At 43.4% G+C, this 13636-nt stretch overlaps 1 protein-coding gene across 1 annotated transcript in view; it reads left to right on the forward strand.

The window, feature by feature from the left end:
* The window catches only part of dntt (deoxynucleotidyltransferase, terminal), a 77629-nt gene that overhangs the window by 21023 nt on the left and 42970 nt on the right, over positions 1-13636 (forward strand). Inside the window, exons 5-8 of the mRNA XM_048270093.1 lie at positions 1072-1143; positions 1481-1604; positions 3843-3975; positions 12621-12723. Coding sequence (XP_048126050.1) covers positions 1072-1143; positions 1481-1604; positions 3843-3975; positions 12621-12723 — 432 coding nt within the window. The remainder of the gene's footprint in view (positions 1-1071; positions 1144-1480; positions 1605-3842; positions 3976-12620; positions 12724-13636) is intronic.

Below are 13636 nucleotides of genomic sequence, written 5' to 3' on the forward strand. Positions count from 1 at the left end.
GCAAAACAACAAATCAGGTGGAGTGATGGGTGGATAGGTGGATAGATGGATGGATGGATGGATGGATGGGTGGATGGATGGATGGATGGATGGATGCGGGATGCGGGCAGATGGGTAGGGTTTGGGTGGAGGGGTTCAGATGGGAATGACAGTCGCTGTGAAGTCACTGAGATGGGGAGAGAGTGCGGAGGACAGAGAGACAGTCAGAGGTCTGCTCAGTCAGTGTGACAGAACGCTGATGCGTCAGCCGCAGGGGGAAAGGTGTGTGTGTGTGTGTGTGTGTGTGTGTGTGTGTGTGTGTGTGTGTGTTTGTTTCTGCTCTATATGCTTGGGTATTTTTTGGTGCATACTTGGATGCATATGTGCTCACACACACACACACACACACACAAACACACACACACACACACACACACACACACACACACATACTGTACAGACATGCATACATACTTACATATACATACGTAATACACACTCACACACACATGCAGAGATTGCTATTTCTCTTCAGGTACATCAAAGCAAAATGACAACTGGAACCAATTAAAATAGCAAACAGTTTCCCCTCAGAGCATGAGGAGACGCATGACTTTTAATCAGTTCCTCTGTCTTTGCCTCTGTCACAGTAACTTCACTGCTCTGGTTGAGAAAGATTTCCTGTGCAGTAGCAGTTACTCTGCTTGGAGTATGTGTTCCTGCACTGGGATGAGCTATTAGCTACCTCCATGACTTTGATGAATGTGATATAAAGACACTGCGATTGTGACCGGCAAATTAGCTTTGTGCCCCGGAGAGGAACAAACTACCCAACTGCTAACACAAAACCCATTTTTAAGACGGGGGCCAGGGAGAATTCCAATTGAGTTTGGGGGGCTCCAAAACATAGGGTTTCCTCATTATTGAACTCAGTCAACCTTTATCTGAATTTGCAGTCCTGAGATTATAAACCGTAATGGATGTTTTGGGTAAAAGAAACTTCTCTTGTGAAACTTAATAGATATAAAAACACTGGGAAATACAAACAAACAAACAATTTATTTAATTTAATTAATTAATTTATTTAAACAGGAAATCTTGGAGTGTGGCAGATCCTCCAAAGTTGAAGCCATACTGAGTGACAAGAAATTCCAAACAATGAAGGTGAGTGATTAACAGAGTGGAACACTGCTACAATATGTAGCGGTTAGCAGCAACCAAACAGAGGTACTGTACTGTAGGTCAGTAAGGGGGTAGAGATGGACATTTCCAGCTTAAAGCAGAATTTGAGATGTTCTTCAGGACTCCACAAAAGTAGTATTGCCAGAGGGGGTGTTCAGCTCCCAGTCAGCTTTTAGTGAGTGGCTGCTGTGCCAAATCTGGTACAATTCACCAGTTATGTAGTCATCGCAGATATGCAAGTCCCCAGAGTTTTGAGCATTGAGTTAATAACTGTTGCATAACACTGTGTGTGTGTCTGTGTACGTCATCTGAATGGAAGATTTTTACAAGCGTGTGGGGCGTGGGGCCCAAGACAGCAGAGAAGTGGTATCTGCAAGGCCTTCGCACACTGGAGGAGGTTGTCACCGAGCCACACGTCCATCTGAACCGAATGCAGCGAGCAGGTGAGAATCTGCAGCAGCAGCAGGAAGTCTCCCATTTCACACGCTCTCTCTCTCACAGACACACACACACACACACACACACACACACACACACACACACACACACACAGTCACACACATACACATACACATACACACACACACACACACACACATACACAGACACACCAGAGTGAGCCATAAACCATGTGTGTCCTGCCTGATAGAGATGGCAGTCTGCCGAACAAGTTACATCTCTTTTTTTTAGTCCGAGCCTTGTTAAAATGTGTCTTCTGTGACGCCTGTCTCCTTTCCCATCTGCATTGTGCGTTTACATCCTTTGGGAGAGGGTTTCATTTCGGGGAACAGTCGCGTTGTCCTTTAGATTATTAACACGGTCCACTGACACGGCACACACAGCCATATGGGGGCCTGTGTAATCAAAAGACACTCGAGAGATGACAGCGAAAAGAAAAAAAAGAAAGCATCTCGAATGGCTAAAGGGTAGCTCTTTTTTTTGTGTCCGACTGAGATGCGAACCCACACACTCATCAATCAGGCCTGTGAAAAGGTCATCCACACAAAGGCCCAGCACATCTCGCTCTCGTTCGTTTTTCTGAATTTCTCTCATAAATTGATGTTTTATGATCCAATATTTAAGTGGGCCCTGAAAACCCATACAAGTACAAGCATACAAAGCATGTCTATTTTATCTTACACCTTTGTGAAACAGCATTGAAGTAGTGTTCCATCAAGCATGATCTAATTCACACTCACAAAACTCATTTTAACTGAAAGTACAGTACATAGACTTTCCTGAGGAAATCAATTGATGTTATAGCATAAAGATCCAGACCCCAAATGCATAGGCTATGTGCTGGTGCAGCAGAAGTGAGTGTTTTCCTAGAACTCTTCTAAGTGCCTAGTGCCTTTCAAGGTGGTCAGTGATGGCTACATTTGGATCTAGCATAGTGACAGGGACACACTGCTTTGTGGAGAGAATCGTTGGAGCATGTCCTCAAGCTGACCTGCACCGTTAATTTGAATCAAAATTAAACCCAAATATAACCCTCCCACTGTTCTCTGGCTGCACAGTGCAGCCATTTCCCGTTAAAGATGAATATGAAATCCTTTTTTTTTTTTTTTTTTTTTTTTTTAAATATATAAAAATGAATAGGTTCTAGAAAGAAAGAACACGCTGTCTGCTTCACCATAACAATCCCAGAAATGCCCGTCGCATGTTTCCGCTTGGCGATGAAACACTACAGACAGGATATTGGAAGTTGAATGGGGTGATGGAAGTTTGGCCCAGACATACAGTATATGAGCTGGGGCCGAGCGTCCCCTTACCACTCTAATCATTTCTGGTCTAAAGGGAAGATTGCAGAAAAAAGGCGAGGAAAGTGGAGAAATATGGCCGGCGTGTTTGTGGAAGACACTGGTAGGGATAATTAACTGGATTAGATGTATGTGTGGAACGGAGGATTTAGGCAGCCAAATGAGGAATTCTTGCCTGTTGTGGATTTAATGAAGTACTCGACCTGCTACGACTAAAAGGATAATTAATCATTTTCACCTATGCATTAACAAGGCCTTACTTTAATGCAGAGAGTTAAAAGGTGGAAATGGTTGTGTTTGGGTAGTGTTAGTGAGAAGCTGATAATGAAAAATGGGGACCTATTAATGGAGGACTAAATGCAGGATCTCTAATAGCCATTACCGCTTTACTGAGGAGACTGTTAATGTGATGATGTGAAACTGAAACAATATAGTCCGTCCATCATTATAACTGACAAGAGATACGCTGAGTACCTGATATTAATATGTCATTTCATTGGAGTAAATGGCCACAGAGGGTCTCAGTGTTTTGGAACATTCTTGTTAAGTTAGGACATCAGGACTTATGTGTGATGTGGGTGATGTAGAGTATGCTATCACTGCGGTAGTGACACAGCATGTTATGATAGCATTTGTAGTTAGTAGTTAGTAGCACGTTCTTCTGCTATATCAGATTGGTAATGTGCATCATGCATCATACATTGAAGCTGCCGAAGTAAGAGTTGTTTTAATTTGTTTCTTACTGTGGGTAATCAGTTGTAAGCTTTCTCCTAAACCTTTGAAGTGCCTCTTGCTACCATATCTGATTTTCCCAGAGAGAAAAACAACTCGAAGGAATCAGTTAAAATGTATTGTTGCTCATTTCCATACAAGCATTTGAAACTATCAGTGGAAGGTGTTGTAACTGGCTACTGTTTGCAGGTTTCCTTTATTATGCTGATATCTCCCGAGCAGTCACCAAAGCCGAGGCGCAAGCCGTTGGGCGCATCGTCGAGGAGGCCGTTCACCAAATCTCTCCCAACGCCTCTGTTGTTCTGACAGGAGGCTTTCGCAGGTAAAAGACATGAGATGTTTCAGTACCAGTGCAAAGCTTTGAAATTAATGAATGAAAGAATTAGCACTTTTGTCTGAATTATCAGAAAGGAAGTTCCAAGTCTGTTTTGCATCTTTCCTTTGTGATACACTCTTTGTGTTTGTGTGTGTGTGTTTGTCTCTTTGCATGCATTTATGTAAAAACTGTACTGCCTGTTGCTGTTTTTTATCTCCTCAAAAGAACAACATCGTAACCACATTATGCCCTCAATTTGCCCCTTAGTAGAACAAAGGCCAGTGAAATAAAGAATCTACCAATGCCCACTGGACCATTCATCTAAGGCCAGTGAAATAAAGAATCTACCAATGCCCACTGGACCATTCATTTCCTCTCTGTTTCACCGCAGAAGTCTTTAATTCACCTTAAAGTAGAAGAGACCTTCAGAAACACAGACCTTTGCGAAAGCCAAGTGCTGTAACTGGCAACATTAGTGAAAGTGAAACTAAATCTGTTGAGTTAGAACCACTTCAAAATATAATGGGGTTGTCCCTGGCATGCTACACCTTTCTACCCAGTTTCATGAAATTGGCCCAGTGGTTTTTAAGTAATTCTGCACACGGACATACCAACCGCAATGAAAACATAACCTCCTTGGTGAAGGTAATGAAAGCCTAGTCACTTGTCAGATTTTCAATAGAATAAGGTCACACAGACCTTCATACAATAACAGATAGCAATGGCAAGTAAACCAAAATCTATTGATAATGACATCCAAGGCCACAGCCACAGGACGTGGTCGTGGAGATAAAGCAAACAGGCTTTTGTGCCTACTGCTGACGTTATTGTTCTCCATAGAGCTCTTTTGTATTACAATGGATGTGCTCACCTCCTTTGAGCTTTAGTTTGAGAGCACAAGGTTCAGGAAAAGCCATTAAAAAAAGTTTCACCATGTTCAACTACTGGTGCTAATATTAAATAATTCAGTGGCAAGCTGGTCTGCCAGGAACTGTTTTTCCCCCCTCCGCTCGCAGTGGGAGTGACAAACTTCTGTTGTTTATCCAGCTGACACCTCTCCCTCTGCAACTGCTGCCATCCCCCCTGTTGCTGCGGGTGATGGTGAAATATGGAGAGATGCAGATGCCAAAACTGTTTTTCAGAACTTGCACATGGCAAACTTGGAGGTGTATCTCTCTCTCTTCCCTTCTCTGTCTCCCTATTTCTCCCTGTAGAGGAGCTCTCAAAGCTACCGAGGAGCCTTCTATAACTTGGGCGCAATGACGCAATGTAAAATAACTCAAGATATGGCTACTTGCTTCTTGTCTGAGAAGTGGACGTTAGAAGAAAATGTTATTCTCTGGCTGTTTTCAAACTTTCTCTCCTCTCTCCTTTTGTTTGAGAGTTGCAAAGCCACAGTGAGTCATCTGTTTAGCTTTGGGTTTGTTTACGAGAATAAAGATGAGAAGTAGCATCTAGCCAATGGGATTGTTTCATGTTTTTGTATTTTTTTTTCCTGTTAATGAAGTGTTTCAGTTGAAGTCCCTGAAGAGCTTTTGCAATGTTCAGTTTTACTTTGGTAATCCGCTGTGAACACTTTTGTGTGTGTGTGTGTGTGTGTGTGTGTGTATGTGTGTGTGTGTGTGTGTGTGTGTGTGTGTGTGTGTGTGTGTGAACACCAGGCATATTCCTATGACCTGTATTCAGGAGAGAAAAAACAACATTTGCATATGTAAATTCCCATGAGTCTCCATGAAGACAATGGTAGTGGGTGTTTTCACCTGTGGTGAACCGTTTTTTTAGAATGTTTGTCTTGAGGTCTCCTTGCTACTCCCTTAATGGATGGGACATCTATGACTAGCAGGTGTGCTCAGTACAAATCCAAAACACAGTTTGAAAATATAAAAGCTTTATTGGTGAACAAGGAGTGTGAATGTGTGAGAAAAATATTTGTGACTTGGCAGCATTCGAAAGAAAAAGGACAAAAATTACAGCAATGAAGAAAGAAATTAACATTTTGCACACAGAAGAAGACTATTCAGATAGAAGTTGTGAATCTGCAAGCTGTGGAGTTGTCATTTAAGACGGTAAAGTCAAGCCATGCAGTCACAGCTCTGTCCTTAAAGCCATGCGGTGGTGATGGCTGTCTTTCTCGAAGTTAATCTCATCCGCAGACAAGTTCTCTCAGTAGCTCAGCCAGAGTGACCATCAGGTTCCTGGTCACCTGTCATATCACCTATCAAGTTCCTTCTCCGATTGTTGGCTGGGCAGTCAGCCATATGATGAGTTCTGGTTGTTCCAGACTTCTTACAGTTTATGTAGGCCAGGAGTGATGAAAATAAGGGAGTTATTCAAGATTATGCGGGCACTGAGTCTCTTACAAATATTAAAACACTCAGAAATCATATCGGAAATCAATTCAGAGTCACATGCTTGCCTTACTTTGTGTTCATGGTTAGATGAACTATTAATGTGTATGTATATGTAGAATTACTGTAGATTCAAATATTATGATAATTTGACTGTCCAGAAATATTTTTTAATGTAAATCCACTGACTGATAGACAATCTTCTCTCTTTTAAAGGATATTTTAGTATATTCAGTTGCATTTGAGTGCCCCGTAATGATATATGGAAGACCCGCACTGTCTCTGAACTGAGCTTTCACTGGCCTGACGGGGTTTTTTTTATGACTTCAGGGGCATTCATCCTCAAAGCCTCCCCTTCATCCATGCAGTCTGGTCACTCATGAAGACGTCTTCCCGGCTTTTACTGTCTGACTCAGAGAAAAAAATGATCTCCCCCTAACCTTTAACGAAGTTTCAAAGCTACTTGCAAATATTCAGATGGCGCTCAGCTTTGGCAGTGAACCCAATCCCCACAAAGCCAAACATTTTTTTCAAAACACCCTTCAAAGGCAGCAAGGAGGTGGGGTGGAGGGGGGGGGGGTAGGGGTAGGGGTAGAAAGTTTCTGGAAATAAGCCCCCATGTTCTTGTAAAACGCTCAGTGCCACAGCACTTCTTTGCTGGAAAAGCGTGTCGAGGATTTGTTGACGCTGCTGACATTAGCCTTATTGAAGGGACAGCTGTGCAGGGTTGGTGACAAGGCTTTGAGATGCTTAGGAGGAGGATTAAAAATAGATAGAAAGCACAACTGTCGGCGCCACATCAGAGTGTGAAAAGACAGCGCGGCATCACTGGAACAACGTTTTTCTCCCAGTTGCTTTGGGATTTATCTTGGGATTCCCAATTCCTCTGGTACCTCCTCGTATCAACTTGTCTTTAGTTTTTAGAGTTTAGGGTGAGTGCAATGTGTTTAACTAGATGTACCGCACACAAAATATGACCACCGCCCAGTCCTGCACATTCTCTCTGCAAAAATAAATCAAGCTTGTCTATTTGTCTCCATCTACTCCATCCTCTTGCAAATTTTGTGTATGTAAATGAGTGTGTGCATGTGTGTGTTTGCTTCTGTGTATATGTGTGCTTCTCTATTTGTGTGTGTGTGTGTGTTCACTGGTGAGTGAGTGTGTGTGTGTGTGTGTGTGTGGAGGGGGTTAATGTTGGGTGTGTTTATGTATGTGTGCCTTTATGTGTGTGTGTTTTTGTGGGTGTGTTTATGTGTGTGTGCGTGTGTGTACGTGAGTGAGTGTGTATGTGTGTGTGTTTGTTTGTGTGTGTGTTTGTGTGTGTGTGTGTGTGTGTGTGTGTGTGTGTGTGTTTGTGTGTGTGTGTGTGTGTGTGTGTACGTGAGTGAGTGTGTGTGTGTGTGTGTGTGTGTGTGTGTGTGTGTGTGTGTGTGTGTATACATTTCAACTTCATCCGGTAACCTCCACCACCATCATCTGCAGGCTGATTTGTGTACAGTCACTAAATGTATACATTAATTTATTTATTGTATGGTCCCCCATGAACGGAATTCCACGAAACTCAGCATGCATTCAGAGGGTGGCATAGTGATCCTACAGTGATTGTGCAGTTCTGAACACGTCAGCCAAAGATACCTACGATTACAGAGTCTCAGTTTTGCTTTTTCATTTTTTTTTATATGTGGCGCTATACCGTAAATGAGTGGTTATGAGATGGGTTGAGATGGCCCCTTGAGCGCAACACACAAAAAAATGTGGCCCTACGGTTCTCGAGTTATTCACAGAACAGTGACGGATCAAAACTCAAAACTAAAATCAATGGTTCCGTGTCATCCTTGTGGAGCTACATGCCCACCAAGTTTCGTGCAGCCCGGTCTTTCAGTGTCCTGGGAATCGTTGACACAAAATTACTGAAGAAAAAAAAAAGAAAAAAATCCAGAAGAAAGAAAATTCTGACTAAACCTATATCACCGCTACGCTAGCGGCGGTCATAATAAGCCATCCTTATATAGTGTTGCTAATACACTGATACATTTCACATCCATAAATGTTTATTAGACTAAACTGCAATCCAACTTACAACTTAGAGTGGGTTATGGTAACATTGTGTGTTTAGCATGTTACAAAAGCTCCGGAGAGATTTATTCTGCTCTGCACATAATTTCTTTCCCTTTCATCTTACACTTTATTCTCTGTCTCTCACTTTCTCTGTCTTTGTTTACACTGCTCCTGTGCACTTGATTATGCTTAATTAAGTATACAATAGCCATTTGCATCCAACCCCACACAAACAAACTCAATTCTCTGCCAGTAACTCTGTGAAGAGAACATTTTGTTTTGACCGCTGTTTGTTTAATTTATTCATCAGTGTCTCCAGTGAAGTATTTGCTTCAGCCACCACAGTATGGGGTATTCAAGCAACAAAAAAAAAAAACAAGACATAAAACGTTGTCTGTTGACATTAGAAGATATCTTTTGAAGTGAAAGACGAGCCATTTGTGACTGTGTGAGTAGAAGCTGGCCATGAAATAAATATTCAGTCTCTGAGGCTCTTGGATCCCGTCTTCACGGGTTTCCAGTAATGGAAGGCCATTAAAACACACACACACACACATAAAGGGAGCAATGCTGAATCTCTCATTTTACGGCCATAATTTCTGGCGAGGAGAGCCCACGTACTTAAAGGTGTTTGTGCAGAGCTTTGCACACAGGAATGGTTCCAAAGTACTGCATTATTCATCTGTTGTTTTTGTCCTGTCATCTCCTTGTGTATATTTTATTTGCGCTCATATGTACCTCAAAAAACATTTAATAATTTAGGCCCCTCATGCACGCAACAGGGGCTATACAACGCTCCCTGCTTCAGGGTAACAAGGCCCAGCAGGTAGCGGTTGCCACATAGCTGTCTTTTTAGGTTCAGGGAATGATGGCTTTTTGCCCTACACCCCACCCCACCCCCTGCCTGGTGGCTTCGTTTGAAAAGTCCATCAATCTGCATCTCGGAGGAGATGCACCAGACGTCTAGAAGAAGTGGCAGTAGGGGGATGTGACAGGGCTGCTTAATGCTGAATGATCACACAAAGTTGTCAAGCTTTACCATTAGAAATAAAAACATCACCTTTTTGCAAAGGAAGACATACAGCACAGTTGCCTTCCCCATCTGAACCACCCACCTCTCTCTCCCTCCTTCTCTCCCTCCCTCCCCTTATTTGCTGACTGGGGTTGATTTAGAGAAGGGAATATATGATGCGCCAAGCGACTAAAAGCCCAGTGCCAGCACTACCTGGTGCAAAGCTGCCACGCTCGCTTTAATAGAGCCCTCACTTCAAATTAACTCACGGGGCGCATGTTTGAATAACAAGCCCCCTTTTCCTTTCAAGTTGACTGCACGTAAACCCCTATTTATGCAGATGACACATTTATTAATTTAGAACGAGCATTCTCTCGACATTCCATTCCTCCTATTAAGGACAAACACATTGGGTTGTGTACTTGAGCCTTTTTTCTGCCAGCACAGCAAATTGAGCCCTGGAGACGGTCTCCTTATGTCTCGCAATCTCACGACGGGGGTCAACTCCAGTCTTATTGCCTGCGCTAATTAGAAACCTGTCCAAAAACAAACGCAGTGGGCCAGCGCGGTAGATGGAAGTACATGTGTCCCGGATGCTGGACACCCTCCGCCTGCGTCTGTCCACTGAGGAGGACGTTGTACGGTCCATCTGTCTGTCTGTGAGGCAAGGTGAATTCTGAGCGACTGAATCTATTCACGGGAGCACTGAACTGTACGGTGCACTAATTAACACTTATGTGCAGCCAGAGAAATAAAAGCCATTTTTAACAGTACCCAGTGTGTTAAAAAAGAAAAGGCTGGAGGGGATGAGCACAGTGCAGAGGTATCTGTCCCGCGAGAGTCTGTGTTTTAAGGGGACCAATCATGTTCACGCTTTAATTACAAGGACATCTGCCATGGTCCACGAATAAGAACATCAAATACCTGATGCTGCTGTTGCTGTAGGCCCCTAATACGAATGACTCTTCTATTGTGTTTCTTTTATTATCTTTTCACTGCTACTCTTTGGTTGAAGTTCTGCCGAAGTTTGATGATATTGTTCATGCTCGTCCAAGCTTCACAGTCTTGTTTGGCACATCTCTCCGCTGCGTGTGCCACCGCCGCTTTAGTTTTCAAGCAGCTGACAGAACTGTGATAGCTTTGATTCAGCCTCTGCTCAAAACGGAAGAGCTGACATATATGAGGCGTCTGGTTCTCCATTTTGCTTTCAAAATGCTTTTAGATAAATGGCTCACTCGTGTAAATATGACGCAGGGTTATTTTAGTACAACTGAAAGTTCTTGGTTTATGTATGAAGTTGGTGGCTGGGCAAGTTTTACCATTCAACAAGCCTATTGCAATTACAAACCAAACCATTGTAAGATAAATATATATGTTTTTGCCATGGTATTGCTTTTTAATTAGTAAGTACCAGTACCACTCTGTGACTGTGAAAAGGAAATATCTAAAAACCATCTTAACTTGTGTGAACTCATCATCTGAACTGAATAGACACCCTATACAACCAATACTGTTATAGCCAACTTTTGACTGACTTTCTGTCCTCGGTATGCTAAGCAAACCCGATAGAGCTAGTCTGCTTTACTGCATTGTAATGGCCATGATCACACTTTTCCCCTCGTCTGAATTATTCATGCTGTGACCTCCACTGACCACGGGGCTAGACAGGCAGTGGCTCGCCTCTCCCCCCCCCTCTCTCTCTTGTTCTGTCACTCTCTTTTCCTTGTTTAATGCCCTGTCACGTTCACTGTTGCACAGCAGTGGCAGCGCTGGTGGAGATCAAACGCACCTCTGCGCTACACCCTGAGTCGTTGCAATACTGGAGCCATTTGTTCTCTCTTTTGCTGTGCTCTTAACCGTGAGATGGGGAGGCTCTGCACCCATTCACTCTTCCGCCCCTGGACTCCCATCAAAGGCCTGCCGATCAGCCCAATAAAAACAACGCCAGCGTTTCTTTTTTTCAGCAGGGGGTGGTTAGCTTAGCCCCACAGAGCCCCACCTAGAGTCCAGGTTGTGGAGGCAGTGGCGGTGGCGGCGGCTAGCTAGCCTTCCTTCAGGACCGGCGGGATCAAAAACGTGTGACAGTTTATCCCTTAATCCCGCCTGAGCAGCCTGGGTGCATTCTCATTGTATTGGGGCATTTCTCTGGCCCTTTCATGTCTAATACAGTGGACTCTATTGTGCCATCTGAGCTTCTGAAACTCTTATGGGTTCCCATGATTTTTAAACACTATTTTTCTTCCCTTCTTTTTTTCTGTACATATCTTTTTTTTTTTGTCTGGAGTCAGAGTTCTGATGAGAATGTGGCTCGGTGCCTGTGGTGAGCGCATCGCAACGGTCTGTGAGAGGCCAGCGAGGCCAATGTGAGAAAAACGTCTGAAAGGAAATCACTGAGCCTTTAGGGGAGACACTGATTGATTAACATCCTCTCCGAGCTTTTAAGGTTTCAGGCAGTTCAGTTCGGCCTCTCACTGAGATATCTGCTTCGCTAACTCCATACCTTTGCTCTGCATATCAAAGGCAGAGAAGTATATTTGCTCCCTTTGTTGTTTGTGCACACATTGTGCAATGTCTCTGTCTCACACTCATTCACTCTGTGTGTGTGTGTGTGTGTGTGTGATAAATGGCCAAGTTTAAATGCTGTTCAGTGAAGCAACAACCGAACATTACATGCCCTCCATACAAATCGATCCCATAATTCCTTTTTTCATTTTTTTATGAATCACACTCCTACTAAATATTAGGAACAATTAGGAACTAATATAAGAGTAGCAAAATGATTTTTGTTTTGCTTTCTATCAAGACATTTTGCATGACAAGGAGACTCAGTGGACGCCTGACTTTGGATGAGCAGATTTAGTATTTGTTCTCATGCATTGCTCTTCCGCAGTGGAGTCTCTGGCATTTTTATTACCATAATCCCAGCCTAGACGCTCGCAATCTCATAAAGCTCAAGACGACTTCGGAGGAGCTCAGACTGGTGGACCTAATGACACATGACAAATTGGCTGTTGGAACAATGGGAGGGAAAAAATCCATCCGCTGCTATTATACCCATACGCGCCACTTCCCTGGCAGCATCCCTATGCCCAGACACGAGCCTTCTCTCTTGATTAACCCAACAAGTGTGACTAAGTACATCCATCGTTTTGGGCCTGTACGCTGATGTGAGGTTGCTCTTGCGCATGCAGGGTTTGTGAGTGACAGTCTGGTTTTTGGTCTCTTGTCTGCAGGGGGAAGGAGGTTGGCCATGACGTGGACTACATACTGACCACACCTGAGGTTGGAAGCGAAGAAGGGCTATTGCTCCGTGTGATAGACAGGCTCAACTACCAAGTAAGTCTGAATGCTGCCTGAATGCTGAACGCGTATTGAAGTCCCTTATTGGAATGAAAAGCAAACAAACAGCACACCCTTCAAACCTGATACATGTATGATGTAGCAGGTACAGGGAATAGCACTCTCATATTCATAGAGTGCATTCCATTTCAATAATTGCTGCACAGCAGTTGCACTACACGCAAGGTCTATTTACAGTTGCACGGGTGCTTGTGAATGCATTACCACTGCATTATTCAAAGGTTGTGGTGGTACTTTATGTCCTATATGCATTCAAGGATGCATAGGATCAGCACTGCCCCCACACATACACTCTAATCGCCGGAGCATGTGCGCTACAATAATGAGCGCTGGAGTGTGATGGCCGTGCTGCACACATAATGTAAAAAATATGCCCACCAGGTGCCCAGGTGACACAGCTTAACTGCACGTCCTCCTTATAATACACCACTGAGTGCATAATGGAGGGCATCATTAGAGGGGAACACCTATGGAAACAGTGATATCAGAATTTGTGCCGTATCTGGCAATGCAGATTGCTGGCATGTCAGACTGTCTTAAGGATAAAACACTGGAAAAAGCCTGAGTCTTGTCATTATCTGGAATTGTATCTGCTACTTTGGATGGAGCAGGCATGAATGAAGGGGGAAGATGAACCTAAGCAGCCCTTTGCCCCCTTCTCATCCACTCTCTCTGGGAATAAAATGTGTTTCTTTTTTAAAATATTGATTGCTGGGGTCTTGAGGGTACTGTCTTATGGAGATGAAAGCAGATCAACAGCCAAGGCTCAAGTGCCTGGAATAATAATAAGTAATGGGTGGCAGAAGGATATGCTCCCATTCTATCAAATATCAAGGAGTTGGATGTGATCAGTGTGTTTATAAAGCTACTGTACTAACTGTTTGTGTTT

The sequence above is a fragment of the Alosa alosa genome, chromosome 18 (assembly GCF_017589495.1).
Source record: "Alosa alosa isolate M-15738 ecotype Scorff River chromosome 18, AALO_Geno_1.1, whole genome shotgun sequence".
Classification (NCBI taxonomy): domain Eukaryota; kingdom Metazoa; phylum Chordata; class Actinopteri; order Clupeiformes; family Clupeidae; genus Alosa; species Alosa alosa.